The sequence below is a fragment of the Leptodactylus fuscus genome, chromosome 2 (assembly GCF_031893055.1).
Source record: "Leptodactylus fuscus isolate aLepFus1 chromosome 2, aLepFus1.hap2, whole genome shotgun sequence".
NCBI classification, from domain to species: Eukaryota; Metazoa; Chordata; class Amphibia; order Anura; family Leptodactylidae; genus Leptodactylus; species Leptodactylus fuscus.
Window position 1 is genome coordinate 64724429 of NC_134266.1, and position 27103 is coordinate 64751531.

The 27103-nt window shown below is 41.3% G+C and overlaps 1 protein-coding gene across 5 annotated transcripts in view; it reads right to left on the minus strand.

Moving 5' to 3' along the window:
* The window catches only part of TSPOAP1 (TSPO associated protein 1), a 114454-nt gene that overhangs the window by 75578 nt on the left and 11773 nt on the right, over positions 1–27103 (minus strand). For all 5 annotated transcript variants that reach the window (XM_075263879.1, XM_075263883.1, XM_075263880.1 and 2 more), the window contains exons 2-5: positions 12088–12192; positions 5903–6031; positions 5555–5731; positions 1232–1477 (exon numbers count right to left, since the gene is read on the minus strand). In XM_075263879.1, the coding sequence (XP_075119980.1) occupies positions 1232–1477; positions 5555–5731; positions 5903–6031; positions 12088–12192 (657 nt within the window). The remainder of the gene's footprint in view (positions 1–1231; positions 1478–5554; positions 5732–5902; positions 6032–12087; positions 12193–27103) is intronic.

The following is a 27103-nucleotide window of genomic DNA, read 5'->3' on the forward strand; positions in this document are numbered from 1 at the left end:
TAAGTCAAGGAGGCCCCTTGTTAGACTTTAAGGAATGTGATAATGAACGTTAATGCAGAGGTTGCTAATCCTTATCTCTCAAGGGCCTCATTTTGAGAAGATGCAGCTGACTTTGTATATCTCTTACCTCCTTTACATGATGTATGGACACATAACCAACAAAAGTATTAATCTTACGGTATCTGGGCACTCTGTCATATTTTATGGTATATGAAGGTCACTTAGAGTGTATAGACACAGGGTCTATGGAACATGTCATCTTATCTCTTTTGCCATGATATATACATATAGACATAGTCTGGGATGTTAGCTCACACAAGTATTTTGAATCCTTCTTTGTTTCATGGGAAAGTCCATCCCAGTGTGGAAAGCTATAATGAGATGCAGATCATATCAGGCCTCAGCCAATAGCCATGTGCCAGGCTTGTCTTATATCTCTATAACCAATCATGTTGTATATTGATTAGAATAGCCAAGCCAGCTCTTTGTCTGTAATGTATTTAAACTACCTTTTTCTTATAATAAAATCAGAACTCTTTTGATACACTACCATCTTGTGTCTTTAATCAGTTCTCCAGGCTAAAAGAAAGATGGCTGCAGTCCATCTAGGCCTGTTAATTAATTACCTAATTTGGAACTCTGCAACATACTCTTATGAGGACCCTTTAATGTCCCCAACAGTGATAAAACCACAAACTAAGCAATACTTACATGTCACATTCGCTGCCACTTCAGCCATCCTTGGCCTTTGTCTTGTACCGTGCATGGAAGAGGACAGGGATTTTATAATTTAGTCGCGTGGGTTGAAGTCATTGCTGCAGCGGTGCAAATAGAGACCAGCAGGGACCACTGGTTTTGCCTTTGCCCAAGTATTTTATTATCCAATACAGCTCCTTTATATTACCTTTTAAATATGAAGACTTGGAACCAAGTTTAGACACCCACTCCAATAATTTGTATCGCTCTTATAGTGACATGCCTTTTCAGCAGGTGGATGGATCAGCACGATGAAGGGGCCATGCCATTCACAGCCTTACCTACCCCCCCCCCACCCCCCACTAATTCAGAATTCCCTAGTAAGGCATTAGAAAATGGACTTCTAAACCAGATAGCCCCATTTTAGGTGAGACAACGGTTTCATCTGTGACTTTTGAAGCAAAGTCATTTTGTTAATGAGTATTGTGAAAGTACTACTGGACAGAATAATCTTTGGTGATTGCTCTTTTCTCACCTGAACAGAGTCCATTGACATTGCAGTTATGGAATTGTCTAGATCCCTTGTTGGTTGCTCTGAAGGAATCAGTCTTATACACTTGGCTTCAGTGGGCTTTGGAGAACTATGAGCCCCAGATCTTGACAAATTAAGTGATTCTTTCAAGTATTTCATAGCGATTTGCCTCTGCAACCGAAGAACTTCCTTTTGAGACTCGTGTAACAAACGGTTGAAGTCACTCAACTTCAAGTAATTTGGAAAATCCTGCATAACAAAACAATAATAATTGACAGTAAGTATGTGAATGATGACATTACGAATACCAAAAATGCTCATTTCTGGGTACATAGATACTTGAAATTGCCTTGAGATTAAAGACACTGGGGAACTTTTTTTCAAAAATAACATTTTGTACAGCAGTTTTATCCTGGGCGAGTGGAAGTAGAGATGGCTCATGTCTCTTAATAAATTAGGCACACTGCTGTCCCTAAGAAAGCCAGGAGGTCAAATCTACAAGAGCTAGGAAGTTGCAGAGATCGGAGCTATAATTTATGCCACTTTAGGACAATTATAATGAACTTGCCAGCTCACGTAGGCTAAAAAAATGTGACAAGGAGTTCTAAAAGCCAGCAGGGGTTTTACTTCCACACAGTACTGGTTTTAGGAATCAGAAAAGTTTTCCTAGTGGTCATCAGCAAAAAGCATCCTTGGGCGATACGGCTTCATTCATCCCTGTCACAAAACAGCTGAGGTCAGAAACTAAATTGGAGTGCGTGTGAAAATCACATTCCCTGCTGTGCGCATAAAGAAAAGCCTGGCAACTGGCAACCCTAATGAGAGGAAAAGTAGCCTAAGTGCAGAGCACTAAATTATCCCCATAAACAAATGTAATGAACGCTTTAGTATTCCTCAACCATCTTCATCAAAAGGCTTATACACACACATTACACAGGATTACGGCCACATGAGAGGCAAACAGACACCTGTAGTCTGAAAAGCAGGTTATGTTGAAAAGGTTTAAAAGGGTTATAAACAGAGTCGGTAACCATAATCTTTTTTTTTTTTTTTTTTTTTAAACGTTCACCCCCTTTGCACACCCCACAGTTCTGAACGAGCCCTGTACAGGGACTTTGTAAGATTAAATGGCTCTAACTCTGGAGAGCCACAATGTTAGTCTTACTTTAAAGGGATTGTCCGGGATAAAATGGAATTCCTACATTAATCTAAACACCTTGCCCCGCCTGCTTTATAAATTATAAATTACATACTTTAGCAAAAACGTATTGTTACCCATATCCCTGCAGCGGAATATCACCAATACTCCCTTTTCCCTAAACCACATCATACTTATGCATCTTCCTCTCCAGACTTCCCTTCTGGGATGACTGATCCTCTTCTATGACTCTGCCGGCTCGTGCACATGCCAGAGGAGCATGCGACACACGCACAGTAGAGATGGCACTCCATTTCTACTGCGCAGGCCTGTGCATACTCCGGCAGAGATGCCATCTCTACTGCGCAGGCATTGGAGGCACCTCTGGCATGTGCATGAGCCAGCAGAGTCAAAGAAAATGAGGACCCGTTCCAGAGGGGAACTCCAGAGAGGAAGATACGCAAGTATGATGGGGTAGAGAGGTGAGCAAAGTTAGTTAGTTGGGAAGGGCTAGTAGTGGGCAGGATAGATAGGGAGACAGGAAAGGTGCGTGAGGGAGTGAGAGAGGAAGGGGAGGGGGGGGGGGTGAGAGCATTAGCTAAGACACCAGGAAGCTACACCGCGCAGACGATGCCAGAAGCTCCCAGACAAACCCAAAAATCCCTCAAAACCATGCAAAAGGTATTTGGGAGCACTTTTTAACCAATTAATAGCATTAAGACTTTTTTTTGCCTGGAAAATCCCTTTAAAGCCAGGAATCTTGGCTTTAAAATCAGACTAAGAACAGCAGACGACCTTGGGAAATATAGGGCCATCGGTTTATCACAGTTCAGTCACATCAATGTCCTAGAAATTTATGTGGTTCCCTGATTCCTTTACTTGTTAGGCTGGGTTGACACTACCATAGGTGTCCGACAGCTAGTGTCCGTAGATAATGTCCAAGCAAGATTTTAGTATCGGACACTAGCTGCATCAGTTTACAATTTCCATTAATTTATATGGGATATTATGTTGTGTTCTTTAGTGTCTGTGGGTGTCCTAAAGGGGTTGGCCACTTTCAGACCAATATTGACAAATAAATGTACAATAAAAAAAATATACAATTTCCCAATATACTTTCTGTATCAATTCCTCACGGTTTTCTAGATTTCTGACCATGGTCATGTGATTTACGGTCCATGGTCATGTGATGAGCACACAGGTGCACAGCTGGTTACCAGGCAGATGTCTGATTATTGTGCTGTGACTATAATGAGCGGCACCTGTGTGCTCATCACATGACCATGGACTGTAAATCACATGACCATGGTCAGAAATCTAGAAAACCGTGAGGAATTGATACAGAAAGAATATTGGAAAATTGTATATCTTTTTATTGTACGTTTGTCAATATTGGTCTGAAAGTAGCCAACCCCTTTAAGTGTCCATTTACAACCATGTCCAATTTTTCAAACGGACAGAAAAATCCAGCCTTAACCCCTTCCCTCCGATGGCATTTTTTGATTTTCGTTTTTCGTTTTTGACTCCCCTCCTTCTAAACCCCATAACTTTTTTATTTCTCCGCTCCCAGAGTCATATGAGGTCTTAATTTTTGCGGGACAATTTTTTCTTCGTGATGCCACCATTAATTATTCTATATAATGTACCGGGAAGCAGGAAAAAAATTCAGAATGGGGTGGATTTGAAGAAAAAATGCATTTCTGCGACTTTCTTACGGGCTTTGGTTTTACGGCGTTCACTGTGCAGCCAAAATGACATGTCCCCTATATTCTGTGTTTCGGTACGGTTCCAGGGATACCAAATTTATATGGTTTTATTTGCAGACCGGCTGGGAGCCTTTAACAAGGCTCCCGGCTGTCATGGCAATGTGAAGTCGGCCCTGGAGCATGCTCCAGGAGCCGGCAATCCCTGCCAAAATGGCGGCGCCCATGCGCCGCCGGGAAAATGGCGCCTCCGGCGCCTTTGACAGCAGCGCCGGAGGGGTTAATGCCTCCGATCGGTCCGGGGACCGATCGGAGGCATTAGAGCCGGTTGTCTACTGCTTAAAGCAGTAGACACCCGGCGGCTATGACGGCCGCCCGGCTCCCGGGCGGTCGCCATAGTTACAGACCCGACACGCGCCATACTATTACGGCGCATGTCGGGAAGGGGTTAAGAAGTTTTAGAGGGATGTATCAATCTTTAGAAAATTTCTAAAAAAAATAAAAAAAATAAAAAAAATACAAAACACTGATTACAATAGTATAAAATAAAAAACAATAGTGCCAAACCTCACCTAAGGAATCCCCTGGTGCACCAGCGCTGACTTCCCCACTGTTCTTCAAGCTCCAGATCACATGTTGACATGAAACACCTGTTCTCAGCTTATACACAGAGAATGGCGCACAAAGCACACTGATCTGTTCTTTGTTTAGTGGCTAAACAAAGTCCTTGCAGCTAAGCTCCTACTCAAGAAAATGGAAACTGATTTTCAGCAATCTTGTCTGACCAATACACAGAGAACAGAGCTGTCTTCTTCCTGATCCATTCTCTGTGTATCAGCTGTTTTGAAATTGCCCTAGAATCAGTGCAGCATAGGTCATCAATATTTTTATCCTTTTATGTCCTCATGTCATTTTATATACCACTAGAAAGCAGACAATGCGATGAATTCAGTGCACTGCCAGCTTTCCCGTTATGTGCTTCGAGGCTGGAGAGTTTGGCGCTGTTAATTTCGGCACTGATATCTCCCTACTGTCAGGAGGGCGTTCCTCACAGTCTGTCACTGCTGGGCTGTGAAGACTGCCCACCATGACAATACTCGTCCATAGCCCTGTACTGTCAGGGCTATGCTGGGCTGTGAGGAGCGCCCCACTCAGTGGACAAGTACTGTCCGGGGAAAGGGGGGGGGGGGCATTCCTACAGCCCAGCGATGACACTAGGCTAAGAGGAATGTCCTTCTGACAGTGGGGAGATATCTCTAGTTCCAGGGCACATAATGGGAAAGTTGACAGTGCACCGAATTCATCTTTTGGCACATTTTGACACTGTATACAGTATGTTACCTAGATAGTGCTCACTAGACATTCTCCTTGCTGAGGTTAGTAGCTCACACTAGTCAGAGTCATTAATAATCTCTAAAGTACAAGCTATCTTCAAGATATTCATTTATTTATTTTACTTACGGTACTTTATTTTTGCTCACTTACCTTACCACCCGACAGCTTCGCTTGCAGCTCTTGACACTCTTGCTTTAGTGTTTCAATCTGTTTGTCTTTTGCCAATAAAGCACTAGCCTGTTCACTCATATCCTTGGCTCGCTGACGTGCAAATGCCTTCTTACACATTTCCAAACTGGCACCTCTAAGGTGTATTGGAGTATTTACCTAAGAGTAATAAGGAATATGTACAAAACTATGGCTTAGAAAACTTGAATATTACTCATCTATTTCTGCAGAAAGGTGAAGATTAGTGAAGGGGAAAAAAAGGATGTTAAGAACAACAACAACTAGCTGACATGTTTACAAGACTGACTTTCCATAGAAGGGAATACGAACCATTTTTAGATTTGCTTCTTGAAGTTTTTGAGCTCTTTCTTCCAAACGTTTAGCAATAACCGCAAGTTCTGCGTTTTTTCTCTTTAGTCTTTTCACCTTCTCTTCAGTCTCTGGAATACAGCTTTTCCTCTGAGGAAGATAAATAGTAGAAGGAAAATGACACATTCATTATAAAGGACACCTTCACTAGACCACCAGGAGTGCTACCATTAATCCCTTCAATAACCACTACCCTGGCCACTTTCAAGAGGTTATATAGGGGAAAAAATAAAGCTTTCTAGCGAATTCCCTGCACTGTATAAGCTTTATTACCAATAAACAATTTTGCACTCCAAAGCCCTGATGACTACCTTTGGAAAGTGAGGGCAGCTGGGTCTGCCTCCCCTGCTTATGCTGCGACTGTCACATGACTGATTTCCCATATATAAAGCTTATCCCGTACGTGGAAAACCTTTAATACATTATACTATTCACACTTGCTTACTAGCCTAAACCAAAAGGATTATTACTTTTAGTGGTCGATATTAAAAGCTTTAATCACTAGGTCACAATATAACCAACAGTATATTTCACCCTCAAGCCATCCATACCACAGGCAATATTCCACATTAAAGGCATTAACCACAATTTGGTTTTCTATGGCTTATACTTACGGTGGTCATAAATATCTGATTCTAGCTGACAGCTGCCCCTACACCAATCAGCTGTACAGGGCTGCTTCAGAGGTCTTACTATACACAACATGAAGCCAGAAGCTCCCTCCTATGTCGGCTCATTCATTTGATGGTCGCGGCAGGCGGGTTTTGACAAGAGAGAGACGCAGCTTGCCGCGTCTCTCTCGGTGTCAAAACTCGCGCGGGCAGTTCACGTGTGAACTGACCCTTTGTCTATGTTCCCTGTATAGTGGCCAGGCATCGGTACTGCAGCTCAGCTCCTGTGGACTTCAGGAGCTGAGCTGCGGTACCAGCAACTGAGCCATTGTTCTGTATAGTACGGGCAGTCAGCCTCCCACTAATCACATATTTATGGCCTGTTCTATCATCTTTCTTATTGCCCCCCCCCCCATCTCCATAGAGCTTTGTCCACAGCTGCTGTCTTCTTGTCAAGAAGTGACCTCACACTCATTGGTCATACCCATTGGCAATGCTACAGCTTGGGTTCATTAAAATGAGTGACACTGAACTGCAGAATACCAATGTGAACAATGGACATGATGTCACTTCCTGAGAAACCTAGAAATGTAACCCTGCACAATCCCTTTAATAATAAATAATAATAAAATGCACTACAAAGTTTCTTATATTCACGTGCACCATTCATTCACACATGCAGAGCTGTTTATAACCGGAGGTATACTTTAACCCATTTAGGAGGACATTCTTAATGCATTTCTTTCATGCATTCAAAACAATGTGATTGTTACTTCAAGACATTGACAATTCTGAATGAAATACTGTCTGAGATGGGAGAGATCATTTATACAATTCGAGCTTAGCTGCTTTACAAGACATATCTTTATTTGAAAGTGATAAAGCAACTGGAGAAAGACACTTGCCTTAGGAGAATGCACAGTAAGGCTCGGCTCACACCTGCGCCCGCTTCCCCATTCCAAAAATGTGGAGAAAAGAAGTTCTAGAAGCAGAACTTCTCTCCACATTTTTCTGACCTTTTCAGGCGGAAATTGGATGGAAACCAGACAGACCACATTATACTCTATGGATTTGGCAGGTTCAAAGGGTAACCGCTCTTTTAAGCGGATTAGGTTTCCGTTTGGGGGATCCCCAAGCAGACTCCCTGAACGGAAACCCAAACGCAAATGTGAACCTAGCATAAAGTAAAAGGTTATTCTGTCTGAGTAGATCTCATCTTTCTATTAAAAAATAAAAAAAATAAAAAATTCTATGGTCCTCAGATATTCTCACCCCATAACAAACCTTACTATGCCTCTAAAGCATGGTCTTAGTAGTACACAGAATAATATTGAAGAAGAACTTGCTGCAGTCTACAAGAGAACTGGGACTTACAAAAACATTCTAAACCAAACTTCCTAAAAATAACACCATGGCTACCACACAAATGGCCAAAAGTAAAGAATGGAAATGGGATAGAAAGGCCACAACATAGAAAATAGATATCCATCACTTATTTCCTCTGCAGGATTTAAAAGGAGCATGCCACAAGCACAATACACTACAATACCAAAGTATTGTATCATATTGTATAAGTGACCAAATGATCGCACAATCGCAAGTGCTCTGTAGGGGCTAAAAATAAAAAAAGTTATATTTTTAAATATATCTATAGAAGACAAAAATTCTTAAACATTTAAAATACCAACCCTATAAAAACAAACAAACAAAAATCTAAACTTTATTATTACATGGGGGTTGCCAACTTCAAACGGATTATACAGAACTAGAGATGAGCGAGTACTGTTCGGATCAGCCGATCCGAACAGCACGCTCCATAGAAATGAATGGATGCACCTGGTACTTCCGCTTTGACGGCGGCCGCCGAGGCTGAGCCCGCGTGGCTTCCGCCTGAAGAGAGGGCATGTCCTTTCTTTTCTCCGCTAGCGGAAAAAAAAAGCCCGGTGGTCTACATAGACCACCATTGTAAAGGGGCGGATTTTGAAGTGAAATCCGCCCCTTTGCCTACGTGTGAACTAGCCCTTAGAAAGGCAGAGGAGGAAATAAAAAAAATGACAAAGCATTTTGTCTTCAAGATATTAAAATATAACATGATTTATTCAGCACCTTAAAGAGGACCTTTCATATGCCCTGGGCACATGCAGTGTAATACACCGCTAGAAAGCCGACAGTTTTCTGAATTCAGCGCACTATCGGCTTTCACGTTCTGTGCCCCAGGTGAAGCGCTATCGGTGCCGGTACCGTAGCTCTTCACCGTCAGAAGGGCGTTTCTGACAGTCAGCCAGGAACGCCCTTCCTCACAGTAGCGTCTATTGTGCTGTACTGTGAGAGGGGGCGTTGCTTACCACCGAGCGATGACGCAACCCCAGTACTAGTCTATGGATGAGCACTATCAGGAGGGGAGGGGGCGTTCCTCACCCCTCTCACAGTACAGCGCAATAGACGCTGTGAGGAAGGGCATTCTGGGCTGACTGTCAGAAATGCCCTTCTGACAGTGAAGAGCTATGGTACTGGCACCGATAGCTCTTCACCTGGGGCACAGAACGGGAAAGCCAATAGTGCGCTGAATGCCGCACACTGTTGGCTTTTTAGCGGTGTATTACACCTTTTTTTTTGTTTTTTTCCCCAAGATGGTGCCGCATGAGTGGCAGTCTCGATACAGAGCTCCAAGCTGAAAGCAACCTTTATCTTTCCTTTTCACTCTTTTTGTCTGTATCTTCAAGAATCCTCTAACCAAGCAAACTAGCACTATGAATTAGCAACTATAAATCGAATGGAAGACCCTGTGGAGTATTTTTTTCCCTTTTGTTTCTATTGTTAAAGCATGTACAAGACTCAAGACCTGGAGTTTCCTGTGTGCACATGTGCCTGTTACCATCCCCCCAGGAGCTAAGGACAGCATGTCTCACCATGCGGCATGGAGGAGAAACCTGTATGGAAGCGTGGACTTCTTCTTTCAAGGAGACGATTTTTGACATCTATTGCTGATGTGTGAAGATGCTACAGCTGACTGGTATTTCTTTCTTTTACTGTGTTACAGCCTAGGAACCTACCATCACCCACCTACCCCATGAGTTTATGAAAGCTTGGCAAGAGAGCAGCAGCCTGTCTACCTGGATGGCTTCAGACTTCTTTGGGCAGTAGAACACAGTGGTAAGAAGAAAGGAGGAGGGTTGTGATGAAGGACATTTGGGGCATTTTTTGTGGTTAAGGAACAATAGTGCTGATGCAAGATACCGAACTATCAGCTGTGAGCAGGAGATCTCAAGTCACTACGTACCAAAGAACTACCACATGTTATCATGATAGCTGCCTATGTCCCCCACCTCTGCAAAAAAAGGTTTCTGCCTGTTATAACTACATGCTGTGACCCCCCCCTCCTCGTGTCCTCCAACCACAGTCGGGCTGTATTATCAACATCACTTCGCACATGTGTTTTCTCTCTTGTTATATACTACTGTACCATCCATGAAACTGTATCACTGAAATTTCCCCATTGTGGGACTATTAAAGGAATATCTTTTCTCTCTCTCATCTTATGTGCCCCAGGAGGTGAAAGGTCCTCTTTAACCCCTTAGCGACCCTTGACGTAACTGTACGTCATGGGTCGCATGGGGATGTATAGAGCGAGCTCACACGCTGAGCTCGCTCCATACACGGCAGATGCCAGCTGTATAATACAGCCAGGACCTGCCAATAACAGCAGCGGTCGGTGCCCGAGCCGATCGCTGCTGTTAACCCTTTACACACTGCGGTCAAACGCGACCACAGCGTGTAAACAGCGCAGGCGGCATGGGCGCCACCATGTTTCCCCGATCGCCGCCCTCCTGAACGTCACATGAGGGCGGTGATCGGTTGCTATGACAGCCGGAAGCCTATTGAAGGCTTCCAGGCTTGTCTCTGCCTGAGATCTATTAGATGATGCCAGAGGCATCGTCTAATAGAAGTGCTGGGATTCTGCTATTCACTGCAGTACTGTAGTATTGCAGTGAATAGTATGAGCGATCAGACCCCCTAGGTTTCAAGGTACCTAAGGGGTCTGATCATAAATGTAACAGAAGAAAAAAAAAAGTTTTTAAAAGTATTAAAAAAATAAAAAAATATAAAAGTTCAAATCACCCCCCTGTCCCTAGATTAGCTATAAAAGTAATTAAAGAACATTAAACATAAACATATTAGGTATCCCCGCGCTCCAAAATGCCCGAACTATTAGAATATTAAAACATTTATCCCGTACTGCGAACGGCGTAGCGGCAAAAAGCGTTTTTTTCAACACTTTGCCTCCTATAAAAAATAGAATAAAAAGTGATCAAACCATCAGATCTTTCCCCAAATGGTATCAATAGAAACGTCATCTTGTCCCGCATAAAAAGACACCACAACCAGCTCCATACATGGAAATATGAAAAAGTTACAGGTGTTAGAACATGATGACACAAATTTTTTTTTCTATTTTGCAAAGTTTATCATTTTTTTTAAAAGTATCAAAACATTTCAAATACTATATAAATTTGGTATCACCGCGTTCATACTGACACGTAGAACACAGGTAACATGTCATTTGTACCAAACAGTGAACGCTGTAAAAATTAAACCCATAAGAAAATGGCGCAAATGCATTTTTTCTCCAATTGCACCTCATTCTGAATTTTTTTCCAGCTTCCCAGTACATTGCACAGCATATTGAATGATGCCATTACAAAGTACAATTTGTCCCGCAAACAATAAGCTATCATGTGACTCTGTGAACTGAAAAATGAAAAAGTTATGGCTCTTGAAATGTGAGGAGGGAAAAACGAAAATGCGAAACCAAAAAATGGCCTGGTCCTTAAGGGGTTAAGAACTGTCCACCTCAACATAAATGGAATAAACAGTCGTATGTATGCCAAAATAGTACCAATAAAAATTACACCTCACCCTGTAAAATATAAGCACTCACAGTTTCATCCACAGAAATAGCTATTGGTGTCAGAAATTTTTTTAGTACTTTTTTAATAGTAGGAAAAAAAAACAAACAACAAAACTACCAGTATATCAATTTGGAATTACTACTGTACAATAGTACTGACCAAAATATAAAGATGACATGTCATTTGTACTGCACAGTGAATGTTGTAAAAATTAAACCCCAAAAAGAAACGGCAGAATTTGGGATTGTGGCGACCTAGATTACATTTCATTTTAATTACATTGAAACATTTGTTCACTCACAGTCTGTATGCCCCAAAGTAGTATGATGAAAACAGCAGCTGTCAATATGACAGTATTCATACAGCCTCAAGGCTTTACATTTTTCCTCCGTATAATACAATATATAGGGGGTGCATTTCATTATTTTGTGATTAATACCACTCCAGAATAAAGATCATTTATCATTAAAGAAAAGGTACTGTACGGCTGAATAAATACTATCCATTTATAGATATTCGGTATAAATATTAGAGGCATTTCCAAAAAATTTTATAAAATGTGCAGGCACTGCAGAGAGCAACTTATGTAAAGCCAAATATTAGATAAATATATTACATTTCTCACCAATATGATATTTTCTTCTTTCAAATCTTTACACCGCTGCTCCAAGTCTCGTAGCGCGCTCAGCAGGTCGGGACCTTGTGCTGAAGGAGAACTGTCACTGATATTCTGCATAACATATTAGAACATTAATATTGCATTACACTTATATTTGTTTCCTCAAACCTTCATTATTAAAACAGGTGAATTTTATTTTACACATTGAAAATCCTGTTCGCACAATGTGACCATGCTGTACTTTTGCAATAGAAAGTCATAAAACCTTACACTAATAAGAAGACTTAATTTAGCAAATAAAAAAAAAACACAGAACGCTCATCCTCTTTAGCACCCTAGGACGGTTTTAAAAGCGAGAATTTGACAATTAAGAGCCCCAGCTTTACTTACAGGAAACCTATGGTGGCTAGGGTTGATCGATCGAGATCGGAAAAGATCAGATTCCCATCGGCGATCGAGTAAATTTCACAATCGCAATCGGAATTCCGAGCCCGATCTTTTCCATCGGGATGGAGGTTGGAGATTATTTCAAGATCGGCTCAACCCTCAAGTGACTTTTCCCATAGAGAAGCATTGACTAGGGTTGGGATTGGAAAAGAGTTCCCGATCGGCGATTGAGCAAATTTTACGATCGCAATCGGCTGGAAAATGATCAGAAACTGGATTTTGAAATTCATCCTGAAATCTCACAATCGGCTCAACCCTAATAGTGAACCTCAAAGATTTCGGTTGCTGGTGTTGGGACAACTTGTAAATGACACAGGAGGAAACCTGGAAAGGCGAGATTTTACAGGGAAGTGGGGTGGAGGCAAGGAAAGGTGACATTATACTGCAAAATGGGGGGGGGGGGCACAACCTGGAAAAGAAGAATTATATTGTGGGGGCCAAGTGGAGGAGGACATTATAGCAGTTTGTCTGAGGGGCCAGCATGGAAGGGGACGTGTTAATGTCTGATGCCTCTGCAGGGGCATTTGATAGTGTGACAGGCCACATCATACAGTATTTAAGTAAGTATTTCTAAAGGATGGTTGATGGGCCCATTTATGAAACCTTTGCACTGGGCCCAATCAATCTGTCATAACAGCCCTGATACAAAGACACAATGAAAGTACAGTCAGACTGATAGGAGGAAAAGCAGAATAGGACATTGTCCTTCACGTCAAAGATATGGAGAATGTGAAGAAGGAGTATTACAGATGTACACAGTTATACATTTGGTCCTAAGATAAAAAGTGATCCCCTGCTTCTCTGGACAGGGGTGGTCTTTGCAACTTAACCTCTGTAATACATTAGTGTGGTGGCCTTGGTTGTTCAATCTTGTTGAAGGAAAGCTGAAGAGAACATTGCTAAAACATGGACCAGTGCAATATGCAGCTAAATATAGGAAAAGAACAAAGGATTCTTGCTAAAAATAAAAGACCCTTGTGACAAGCAGACAGTATGTGCCAGGATGAGCAGTTTCTTCTTGGGATTTGGCCTGCTGGATCATTAATAAAGCATGTAATAATGTATAATAATGTAATATTCAGACTAATGCACTCTTGCTGAACCTCGCAAACATAACTTAACTCTGTGGCAGAATCTGGCAAAAGCTAAATAACAGTTTAAGGAAATAAGTGATGTGTGTATAAAACACAGTTGATCAAATAACATAAAAACACCATATAATTACATAATATACAGGCTTATTAATTTGGGCTAACCACAAATACTTCAACAGAAAATGGTTAGTAAAATTTCCACATAAAGACATTGTTCATGCATTTATTTGCTGTCAGAATGAAGTATTCTACTGCAACATTCAATCCAGTAATAAAAGCAATAATCTTATGGAGGAGATATGACAGATAAAAGTCAGGAGAGCTCATCTTACAAGTCATGGTTCTTGTAAAAACTAAAGCCATGATGCCAGTATGAAACCTAGGACTGACCTTCACATTAAGTTACTAAAAAATTATTCTAGAACTCAGTATTGCTCAATAAATGTTGTTTCAAACACAATGTTAAAAACAGAGAGTTAGGCAGCATTCACACGGGGATTCCACATGTCATATTCTGTCGCGGCTTTCCGCTTTGGATTAGGCCCAAATGAATGGGCCTAGTTCAGAGGGAGGTGTCGCGGGGCGGACACTGCGGCTGATTCAGCAGCAGAATCCGCCTGAAGAAAGGGCAGTTCGTTTATTTTATTTTTTACGCTAGCGGCAACATGCCCCTAGTGGAAAAAAAAGAATGCTAGCGGTCTACATAGACCACTATTGTGAGAGGGTGGATTCCGCACCAAAATCCGCCCCCACTTGCTCCGTGTGAACGAGCCCTTGAAAGGAAATCCGTCACATTGTACGTTCTGTTCTATTAGAGTGTTAATAATAATAATACATTTTATTTATATAGCGCCAACATATTCCGCAGCACTGTACAATTTATAGGGTTCAGATACAGACATACATAACAAAGAACGTCATTTCACACAATGGGACTGAGGGCCCTGCTCAAAAGAGCTTACAATCTATGAGGTAGAGGGGGGTGACACAAGAGGTAGCAGGGGCGGCATTGCTTATACAGTGTTCAGACAATTTTGTGCATTAGGAATTGTGATAGGCTTGTCTGAAAAGATGCGTCTTTAGTTTGCGTTTGAAACTGTAGAAGTTGGGAGTTAATCTTATTGTCCGGGGTAGAGCATTCCAGAGAAGTGGTGCAGATCGGGAGAAGTCTTGTATACGAGCATGGGAGGTTCTGATAATAGAGGATGTAAGTGTTAGGTCATTGAGTGAGCGGAGAGCACGGGTTGGGCGGTAGACAGAGATGAGGGAGGAAATGTAGGGAGGTGCGGCATTATGGAGAGCCTTGTGGATGAGAGTGATAACTTTATATTTTATTCTATAATGAATAGGCAGCCAATGTAGCGACTGGCACAGACCGGAGGCATCGCTGTAGCGTCTAGCCTGATAGATGAGCCTGGCTGCTGCATTCAGAATAGATTGTAGAGGGGAGAGTTTAGTAAGGGGAAGACCGATTAGTAAGGAGTTACAGTAGTCAAGGCGAGAATGAATCAGAGAGACAATAAGTGTCTTTAGTGTATCTCTGGTAAGGAAAGGGCGTATTCTGGAGATGTTTTTGAGGTGGAGGTGACTTGAACGTGCGAGTGATTCAATATGAGGGGTGAAGGAAAGGTCTGCGTCAAACATGACCCCGAGGCAGCGGGCCTGCTGCCTAGGAGTTATAGTAAGTTATAGTTAAGTTATAGTAAGTTATAGTTATAGTGTTGTATTTTATGAAGCAAAACAAGCTGAACAGATCAATATACTTTTTAGTCAATGGATTTAAAGAGTACCTCCAGCTATAAACAATTGCATAAATGAATAGAAGAGCTGAATATAAAAGACTTTTAAATACATATTATTAAATAAGTTTTTTTCTCCACTTTCAGGCAGAGTTACTTTCTACATATTGGTCTATGAAAAGGGGAGGGGGAGGCTGCAACAAAACACACTTAAATAATTGCTGCTATGTGCATAGATAAAAGACTTCACAAATGAGGCAATAAATCAATTAACCAGCTGGCAAAAGCCTCCTACTCCTCCCCTATCTTCCTCAGAGTCTTGTATGTGAGGCTGATGGAGACAGAATCTTATACAAACAACAGTCAGGCTGAAGATAAGGAGCAGCAGATCAGCTCAATAAGTAGTGAAGGAAACAGGAAGCCTGAAAGGGGCTTTCAGACCAATATTGACAAACAAATGTACAATAAAAAGATATACAATTTTCCAATATTCTTTCTGTATCAATTCCTCACGGTTTCCTAGATCTCTGCTTGCTGTCATTCATTCTGTTACTTCTAGTGGATAAAACTCTGACCATGGTCATGTGATTTACGGTCCATGGTCATGTGATGAGCACACAGGTGCACAGCTCATTACCAGGCAGATGTCTGATTATTGTGCTGTGACTGTAACGAGTGGCACCTGTGTACTCATCACATGACAATGGACCGTACATCACATGACCATGGTCAGAGTTTTATCCTCTAGAAGTAACAGAATGAATGACAGCAAGCAGAGATCTAGAAAACCGTGAGGAATTGATACAGAAAGTATATTGGAGAATTGTATATCTTTCTATTGTACATTTGTCAATATTGGTCTGAAAGTGGTCAACTCCTTTAAGACATATTACAGAGTTTCTTGAAGTCACATGCACTAGTCATTATTTATGAAAAGCGGTTTGTAACTGGAGGTACACTTTAAGGCTGAGGCCTCACGTTGTGGAAGCGCAGCTTTTTTTTGTTGCAGATTTTGCTGTGTTATTTTGAGCCAAAGTCCAGACTGGCTATAAAAGAACTGACAAATATAAAAGGAAGCTCTGCCTGCTGTCTCTTCTGCTATTTCAAAATCTATTGATTTCAATGGGTTGTAAAAACCATCTGCAGGTCTGCGTTTGCAGCATTTCCGTCTGGTATCCGCTCTTTTGAACGGAGAAAAAAAAAAGTAGTGTCACCGTGTTCTGGACACAGAGGGAGTAGTGTCACCATGTTCTGGACACAGAGGAAGTAGTGTCACCATGTTCTGGACACAGAGGCAGTGTCGTCACCATGTTCTGGACACAGAGGCAGTGTCGTCACCATGTTCTGGACACAGAGGCAGTGTCGTCACCATGTTCTGGACACAGAGGCAGTAGTGTCACCATGTTCTGGACACAGAGGAAGTAGTGTCACCATGTTCTGGACACAGAGGCAGTGTCGTCACCATGTTCTGGACACAGAGGCAGTGTCGTCACCATGTTCTGGACACAGAGGCAGTGTCGTCACCATGTTCTGGACACAGAGGCAGTAGTGTCACCATGTTCTGGACACAGAGGCAGTGTCGTCACCATGTTCTGGACACAGAGGCAGTAGTGTCACCATGTTCTGGACACAGAGGCAGTAGTGTCACCATGTTTTGGACACAGAGGCAGTGTCGTCACCATGTTCTGGACACAGAGGCAGTGTCGTCACCATGTTCTGGACACAGAGGCAGTAGTGTCTTGCACAATCAACGCAATAGATTTTTACAGACACGTTATAGGGGTTTTACAAAAGTATGCTACAACCGACCTATGCTTAGAATAGATCATCAATAGCAGAATCATGGCAACCTGCTGATCAGTGGTTTGCGACGGCCATTGTGTACAAAAACTAGCACAGCTCTGGACACTGTAGCAGCGCGAGAATGTACTGCAATTCTGTCCCATATAAATACAGTGAAACCTCCGAGATGACCACCCAAAATTATGTTATAAGTTATTGCAGGATGGTCTTCTTAAAGAAGATGACCCGTATGGAAAACTGAAAATCTATCATAGAAAATGTGGTCTGGGTAAAAGGATGGTCTTCTCAAAGAGGAGCCAGTTTAAGAAGAACCCAGAAAATGTGGCACTTACAGAAAACCAGTTGTGTACAGAAAAACAGACTTGGGATATCATCATTTGTTTGCATGAATTGATGTGTTTGTAGGAGACATGATCGGTATCAGCTCACTACGGCTTCATGGGTAATCCAGAGTTACACTGTATATAGGTACGTGCGACTGCAATGTGAAGCATCAATATGAGTCACCAGCTCTTTCCGCTGCTTAGTTGTCAGATTTGTGATTACCTGTTAAATCAAGTCCTGTAATATCTACCACAATAATCACACAATATAATGAAAATATTCACAATACAGTTCTAGGAGCGAATAACACCCGGCTAAAAATAATGAGCCACTAAAGCTAATAAACAAGAAGGATTTTTGTGGTCAGCAGGTCAAATGTGTCTGTAACAAAGGTTGGAATTTGCCATTGACAGTACGATATGCGGCACTGAACATGCTAGAAGAGTCCATTTTAGTAAGAGCAGAGCTCCCAGGACTGATATATTTAGCATTTTAACAAAATCATCAAGGATGTAACAATTATGTACAACTGCAACAACTGATAGAAATGAAAATCCCACAAAGATGGAAATTTCCAAGCAAGCAACACAATTCTAAGATAACAAAAAACGTAAAAGGGGTTATGCCACAAAAATGAGTTCTCCTCTATTCATAGTCTGATTGAGATCCGCCACTAATCCTGAGATTGGGGGGGGGGGGGGTGAGGGGAAGACTCCTGCCCACTGCGTATTCAGCCTGATGGCAGCCATGTGGTGTTTGGTGGATGGACGATATACCAGCCAGGTGCTTTAGGTCTATCTCCAGCACACCCAATGAAGTAAATGGGATTGCCGTCCAGCAAGTGACATGCTTACACTCAGACTACACTCAGGCTGAATGAACTGCGATGGGAGGACACCCCCGTTCATGCTATAACCCCCTTGCGCTGTATTCACACATCTCTATTTTACAGACATGAGGTGTCTTTGATAATCATGGACTTCTCCCCACCCTGCAGGTAGAGTCCTGGGAGGAAGATGTTGGGACCAACAGTGGAAACTACATTGTTATTTTTCCATATTTTTATTGTTGGAAAACACTTATATGTATATAAATCCAAGGTGATAAGAATCATATAGATTTACTGCATTCATGCATAAAATGTGATCATATCTTCTTCTAAGCTGTTAAAGGGGCAGGTGCCGATTGTTGCTGTGAATGTGGGGTGATGAGGCCCCGAGTTATGGGGCTAAGCTTGACAGCAGGGGTACTGTTAGGCTACTGTATTTAACCCCCGGCAATTTGCACTGCAAAGGCAGCAAACGTCATATAGAGCCACAAATATTAGTATAGGGGCGCACTAACATGAGGTCACCATGAATTGGTTAGTGGGCTTGAGTAATTTTATCAAACTGTATGCCAAGAACCTCATGTACAGTTTTATTCATTTCACCTAGTGGTAATAGATGAAAGCATAACATATGATGTGTGTCTTTCTTTAGTCAGTGTATAGTAATGCACAAAAATATCATAAATAAGCTATTGCTAAACAATCAAAACTGTCAGATCGCCCATAATAAAGGTTTTGTGGTAAACGCACTGTCCCTCTAAATCAACTTACTGGTGGCATCTAATTGATGGAAATATCCAACATGTGCTAATAAATAATTTCAGAAAAATTTATGATCTATTTGTGGCTAAAAAAAAAAAAGTTGTGTGTGAATAAAGTAATGGGATGCTGGTGGATGCGGCCAGCTTCTTGCTGCTCTCACCACTGCTTTGCTACCGCTATAGGGTCAATGCACTAAAATAAGGGCCATCTCAGCCCTGTTACCTGAACGTTCCCTGAGCAACAAGTCTCTTTTGAGAGTAAAGGGGAGATTATTATTTGTTACATTTGGAGTGATCAGGACTGTTTATGGACACGGTTTATGGGTCACTGCCTGCCAAAGCCTTAGCCTGTGTACCCTTATTGACTGAACTCTAGCTACTCTAAGGTGAAATGCATATGACTGTGTGCGTGTCACCAGGACTGGGTGACATCTGTGTGCTGCCCGTGCCTCCATGGCCCTACTGATTGAGATCTGCAAAACGGACAGGAATAGGACCAGTCCTGAGTTTTGCTCCTGGCCCCATACAAGGGACTGTGAAAATACATGATTGTGTGTATGAATGGTTCAATGTGATAGCCATTATGGTCAATGGGGTCTACCAGGCTCTGCTTGTAACCAGTATTTAAGCAGTCGTCCTCTTCATTGTTCTGGTCCTCCGATGGACCAGAACGGAGAGCCATCGCTAGTGTGAACCTAGCGTACCTTATAACTCTCTGCTCTCTCTGAGCCTTAGAGTCCAGTCAGTGGTCTTAGTCAGTGACTGACAGCCTATTCTGCATAAAAAGAGATCTGTGAATTCCACCGTCTCAAATCCTAAACTCAGAATGAGCAGAACTGTAAATGACAAGTCCTACAGGAACACTTCCACAAAATTATATATTGATCTGCTCATTTTCTGCTCTATAACTTGCAGATTCTACTGCTTTGTAATGGGACACATTTGATTTAAGTTTTGCTATATTTGTTTTTTTAAGTTCTGGATCTATCAAAATTCTAGATTGCCATAATTTTGGGACTTTTGGTTTCCATATTACAGCAATTTTATTATATTTTATTTATTTAATATGTAATGAAAGATTCCTTTACAACGATCAATGTGAATTCTTCCTAAATGCTTACCTTTATGTAAATGCACTATTCTGCAGCGGCTCTTTTATAATATGGTTATTACATTTCACTAGCATTGTGGGCTACATTAGTAGCCCACTATCATTCCACAGCCGACATGCTTACAAATGCAATACAAGAAGATATGTAATACATATTTACATATTTGTCTGATCAGCGCTCACCTAATGTCAGTCTAAGGCCGTGAAACATGTGTGAATGAAGGAGCAGAGCGGTTCATTTGTATGCGACGCAGCGTACACAGCTTATTACAGATTCCCAGCAAGTACAGTGCAGACATGCTGGAAGGAGGGGTACTGGCTAGAAAGCACACGGGAAAAAAAAAAAAAAAAAAAAAAAAAAAAAAAAGAAAAAAAATGATTTCAAGTAGAGGCAAGCAGACCGAATGCAATGAACGCAAGCCTCTAATCGACTCATTTCATTGCAGTTATTAAAGGGATTATCCAATACCTTGTTTACATAAAGGTAAAGCAATGGCAGCTTTACATGATATTATAGTGAATCAGCGCATAAAAACCATACATTCAATACTTCACGGATAAGCTCAGACTTTTATGGGGTCCAAATGTATCTCACAGCCCGTCATATGCCGCATTAATGAGCGATTCTCCCTTGTGGCACAGATGAAAGAATTCTTGATCGCCTCCATACATGAGGCCCTGCCATCGGCATAACATACTCCCTGCACACAGAATGCTTAGGAGCTCAGGCTGCAGGCCCACCTGACAGTAGTGGAGTCTACAGAATGGAAAAAAAAAAAAAAAAAAACTTTGCAAGTCTTTGTTTTTTATATTTTATAACCACTGGCTAACACGGTACCAAAACAAACATTTTCCTTTTACAGAATGGAAAGTCATTTTTGAGTTTTTTTTTTTTTTTTTTTTTTTATAGATTTCTAGTTTTAGCTGCAAAAAACAGCATGACAATTCAGTTTTAAGAAGGACATTTTATTCTTTACGTGTTGTTCTCCTATAAGCTGCATTGTATGCTCTTCTTATTCCTCTTAGGAAGAGAACATGGTAACAGAGGGCAAATAAAACCGTTGTGAAGCCCAGTGAAGTAGAGAAATGCAAAAAGTACTTAGATATAGCTTTTACCATCACAGGAGAGGATCCAGCAGAGAAACACTGGACACAATCTGCCTAAAGCCTATACACTTGGACAGACCTATGTGGGGCAGATCAACAGCAGCCACTGATCCAGTCGCAGAAGAGATCCAAATATAGAATGTAGTAGATCCATCCAGGAAGACAGCGATCGGATTTATCAGGAAGAAATTAGGCTGTTAGAGGCGATAAAATCAGTCCACAATGTCAGAACTAATTCCCTCTTCTTACTTAGGTCTTCAGCTTTCTCCAGGAAACAGATCACTTCTCATTCTCATTTGGTTTAATGTGGGTTTATACTAAACCTACTGATATTAAATGCTAATTCCTGACCATTTCTTTCACTAGGGAGATGCAAGTTAAAATCTAACCATGTTAAAATGTATGTGAAAGAAAGTCCACAGCAACACCAGGAGAGAATGGGTGCTATAGCCCAGAGGTCCAGGTCCCAACTACACGGCAGAAGACAAGAAAGAGGCAGAACTCCCAAATAAGTTCCAAAACAGCAGTAGTCTGGTGTATTACATGCTGAAACGTTGCTACATGTAATAAACCAAATCACTGCGATCTTAGAACTTATTTGGGAGTGATGCCTATTTTTTGTCTTATGTTAAAATGTAGCTTTCGAACAATTTTTGAGCATCATTTGTAACATTAATGTTGGAATATATTTTATTATTTAAGTTTGGCTCCTTGCAGTGAGAATCCACATTGAAATTCACTGTGTCCCTTCTGTATTTTTTCCCTTTTTTTGTCTCACAGCTCCTCACTAGAATACTAGTGTACAGGTTTTAGTACATCACAGGAACAATGAGGTGGGGGGGGGGGGGTGTCACCTCAAACTGTTATAGCTTAGGCATTACAACACACAGAACATTTTACTGCCATAGAAAATATATTACATTTTTCAAGGTATTTCCAGAGATGACATCATTTGCAAACAGTCGGACAGGGAACAGCTGCATATAAATATGTTGGTCCTGTCTAGGGTTCAACTGGTGTTGTCTCTAGAAATATTCCAGGTAAGACATTTGCATCTGCGTTTTATATGGAAAGCACAATGACAACATTTATTAATGGCACACATGCAGTCAGACAGTCATATGTTATTCAAAGGTTCAGATACGCTTTAAGTATAGAAACAGATGGAAGGGAATACATCCATTTATGGTCCAGACTAGATAAGGCTAGCCTGTAGTCTGTAAATATGGCCATATATAGGTCTGCACAGGAGCTGTATATACAAAATAATAGTTAAAATAACCTGCTAACATTACGCGCTTGCTTATGCATACTAGTATACACAGACAGAGGATTATCAACAGAAATGTCACAATTTAGCCTTAGACACTTTCTTGTTTGGTTGAAAGGGGATGGAGCCTGTGAGGGAATAAAGGGGCTAAACATGATGCAGTGTGTAAAAGATACAGATAACAATAGAAACGGCCGCGCTTCTAGAAATTCAGTATGAACAAATCCTTTTTTCCACTAGTGGAATGGTATAAACCCATACAACGTTCTACAGTAAGGATGGACGTGATCAGGTTTCTTTCACACCGTCTGGATAAGGCTGCGTTTTCGGTCATTCGACTCCAGGTCGACTTGAATATGAGAAATTGTAACTAAGGGATATACCCCTAATTTTCTTGACCTACTCCGAGCTCATTTACGGTAAAATGAAGAATCGGTTTGGATGTATTAACCCCTATTTTATTACAGATAACGCGTTTCGGAGTTTTTGCACTTCAAAAGTGCCACCCCTTCATCAGATCTCTATTAATCTTTTAGCAATATCTTGCCCGTGCCGTAATATCAGGAGGGGAGAGGGCGTTCCTCCCCGCTCACACTGTACAGCGCGATAGGCGCTGCTGTGGAGAAGGATATTCCTGACTGTCAGAAACGCCCTTCTGACTGTAAAGCGCTACAGTACCAGGACTGATAGCGCTTTACACCGGGCACAGATTCGGAAAGCAGACAGTGCGCTGAATTCAGGTGGGAGGGGGGGGGGGGGGGAATACAGGAAGTGAGAAGCAGACACTGCGCACAGCCTGGCTGAATGGCTCACATGGGAACACCCCTTTAAATGCTGCTGGAATTTACTCCAATAATGAAACCATGATGAAAGCTTTCCAGGTAAAAGAATGATATTCTGTATGGAAATTTGTAGACCTGGCAGGCTAAGTTCACATTCCTGTTCTTAAACTGCATTGCTCTCATTCATCATAGGAATGCTCTCAGACATGTTCTATGAAGCAAGAAAGCTGTTTTTTGTTTGTTTGTTTTCTACACTGAAGTCAATTCAGACATGGGGCTTCTGTCTACATTAGCGCTGTTTTTCTGTTTCTATCATGATACGATGGATGAGAGCAATGAATTTTAAGAATGGAAATGTACCGTGCCATTTCCACACACTTCCGTACAGAATATAAACCTTTCATCTATATAAGATTACCTGGTAGAACTATTTTATATGGCTAACAAGAGCGTACAACCTTACAAATACCCCCAAATAAGTCCATTTACACCTCTGTGTTTTAAGATGGTTTTAAGACTTTCCTTAGTTATGTATCTACCTACAATATAATGCACATGTTAATGAAACCATCCACCATAGTCAATGAAAGGGAGTAATGGCAGGACAAGCGAAGACTTCATTTATAGGGAACATTAAATATTCCCAAGATAAATTAATATCCCCCTTTTTTGCATAGTATTCATCTCCCCTTTTCGGCATAGTATTTCTCTTGCCAGAGCCGCTGTGCTTTAGAGCTTCTCTTCGGATACTTACTTGGTATAGAACATTACAACATGTTTTGTACATTTTTCAACAAAATCCATATTAAAAAGAGAAAATTCACCCAACACCTATTAAAGCAATCCATGTGTAATTGACTAGAAGAATAACAGGAAAAGAAAAAAAAAGTTCTTAATATATTCAGAGTCTACTGAGTGCTGTCCAGGACTTTACAGGTATAACAAGACTCAGAATCTGAATTCTATAGAGTGTAGAGAAATGCAAGAAAACATTTTCAAAAGTAAAATACTGGGCAAGAGTTCCAAAAAAGCGTATTCCAGGACTTCAGTATTAATGATCTATCTTTAGATTAGAAAAGCAGAAATCCAAATCCTGGCACCTCCACTGATCAGCCGCACAGAAGCCTCAAAACACAGTCAGAACTATTCACTACTCAGAATATAATATAGAGCTAATGTTTGTCCCTCCCATAGTCCTTATGAAAAGGATATATGGATTTCACTACAGGAGGGGACTGTACATGGAGAAAACTATAGAAAGTAGCAGGAATATACTTCCTTAGATACTCAACTATGATGAAAGCACAACATATGTCCATCAAGTCTAACCTTTCTTACAAAAAACAAAACAAAACACAATTTCCCTATTTCCCTGGATGTATTCCAGAAATAAGCCTCAGCCCCATCGGCCATTAGATAAGAACCAACACTACCTCTCGTGCTAGATCACCCTATAGTCTAGGTCTTTCTTTCACATGTACTACTATAACAGGACATCATTGATACCAATATTTCAATCATTATATCAGACCCATTTCTTCTGTCAGACCCTCATGTAAGTGCTTTTGCCCCCTCCTATTCCACAGAAGGGCATGTTTGAGTAACTTTAAAAAGTTTTATCAAAAGGTTCTCAGCCGTCCTCTACTAAAATAAGCACCACCTAAGCATGTAAATTATGGGGTTTCATCGTGTCCCTTACTACAAGAGGCCAAGTACGTTTTTATCCGGTTACATTCCCAACAGAATACTTAGCACAAGTTGTTAGATTCCCCTTAGTAAGGTAAAGCCCTGTAACAATCCCAAAATGTATAGCTAGTAACACACACCTGTATACTCACTGTGACCCTCAATTCAATACTGCCGAGGAGCTACAATCTTCCCATACTCGCCGCGGCAGTGATTCAGTGCATGGCTCTTGTTTGCTAAGCTTGCTCTCCCTTTGATCATGGATTTGCTGCTCCACCCCTCAGAAAGTGGACTGTATTATAAAGAGGGATCACTATTTAATAGGGATAACTTTATAGCAGTTACTGTAGTCAGGAAATTGCGGTCAGGGCATCTCAGAAAGGCTTAGATCGCTGTTGTTTAATCCTCTGAAATCTCAAGGAAGCATTTCCTAGTGTGTCAGCTTAGCTTAGACACCGGCATGTGAAGCTTTAGATAAACTTGCCCCCCGCACAGGGAGTAGAAAGTTGTCTCCCCTCGTATAATGAAAGAAAAACCCACAATGGTCACAGAAATAACTTGAATCTAACAAAGTAATAATAAATAACAATTCTATGAAAATGAACAAATGAAAGTCAGACATTGCTTTTCACTTCAACAGAATTTTTTTTTTTTTTTTTTTTTTAAAATAAATCTCATGAAACAGACTTTGAAAGAAATGATGGTTTCCTTCCTTAACTTAATATTTTGTTGCACAACCTTTTGAGGCAATGACTGCGATCAAACGATTCCTGTGACTGTCAATGAGACTTCTGCACCTCTCAGCAGGTATTTTGGCCACTCCTCATGAGCAAACTGCTCCAGTTGTCTCGGGTGTGAAGGATGCCTTTTCCAGACGCCATGTTTCAGCTCTTTCCAAAGATGCTCAATAGGATTTAGGTCAGGGCTCATAGATGGCCACCTCAGAATAGTCCAATGTTTTCCTCTTACCCATGACCTGCAACTGAGACCAAGCTTTCTGACCCTGGCAACACATTTCTCTCTAGAATCCCTTGATAGCCGTGGGATTTCATTGTACCCTGCACAGATTCAAGACACCTTGTGCCAGATGCAGCAAAGCAGCCCCAGAACATAAGAGCCTCCTCCATGTTTCACAGTAAGGACAGTCTTCTTTTCAAGATATGCTTCATTTTTCCGTCTGTGAACATAGAGCTGATGTGCTTTGCAAAAAGTTGGATTTTTGTATCATCTGTCCATAGGACATTCTCACAGAAGCTTTGTGGCTTGTCAACGTGTAGCTTTGTGTCCAGTTTAAAAAAAAAAAAAAAAAAAACGGTTTCGCCATGGACAGGTACAAAACACTCATGGGCGCTCACTTTTCAAACCCATTCACTTGAGTGGCTTTGAAAACTGACTGCTGGGTTTCCATCCCCTATTAAGTTTCTCGGGCCAGAAGACAGAAACCCAGCTGGATTGGCTAAAGCGCGCACAGGCGCAGATGTGAATCCGCCGTTAGGGCATAAACTAAAGATGCCATCAGTCTTGTATCCCACCTCCCACAAGTAAGGTGATCCCGGCTAATCATTACCTTCACTGGCAGAATATATACAGTATTACAACAGTCATCACGTCTGTCAGCGTCTATACACAGGAGTGGACACTGACAGCAAAGGGCCTGTGTGAAAGACGTTATCTGGGCCACCTCCAACAATGAAACCACTCAGATATATAATACAGTACATTCTATATTGAATAGATGATTCATACATCACACTTGCACATCAGACATCCCACATATGGGACACACAAATTTGACACATGATGTGCACAAACACTTGTTCACTTAACCCATTAACTGCCATGATCCCCAATTGGGGATTGGGTACTTTAACCCGCCTACAAACGCCATCTGTCATTGAGGAATATTATTATTGTTTATTTATTTATATAGCACCATTAATTCCATGGTGCTTTACATTTAGGGGTTACATACAGTACACAAAATATACTAACATATAATACTCACAATGGCCGACTGGCACAGTGGGATAGAGGGCCCTGCCCGCGAGGGCTTACAATCTATGAATAGA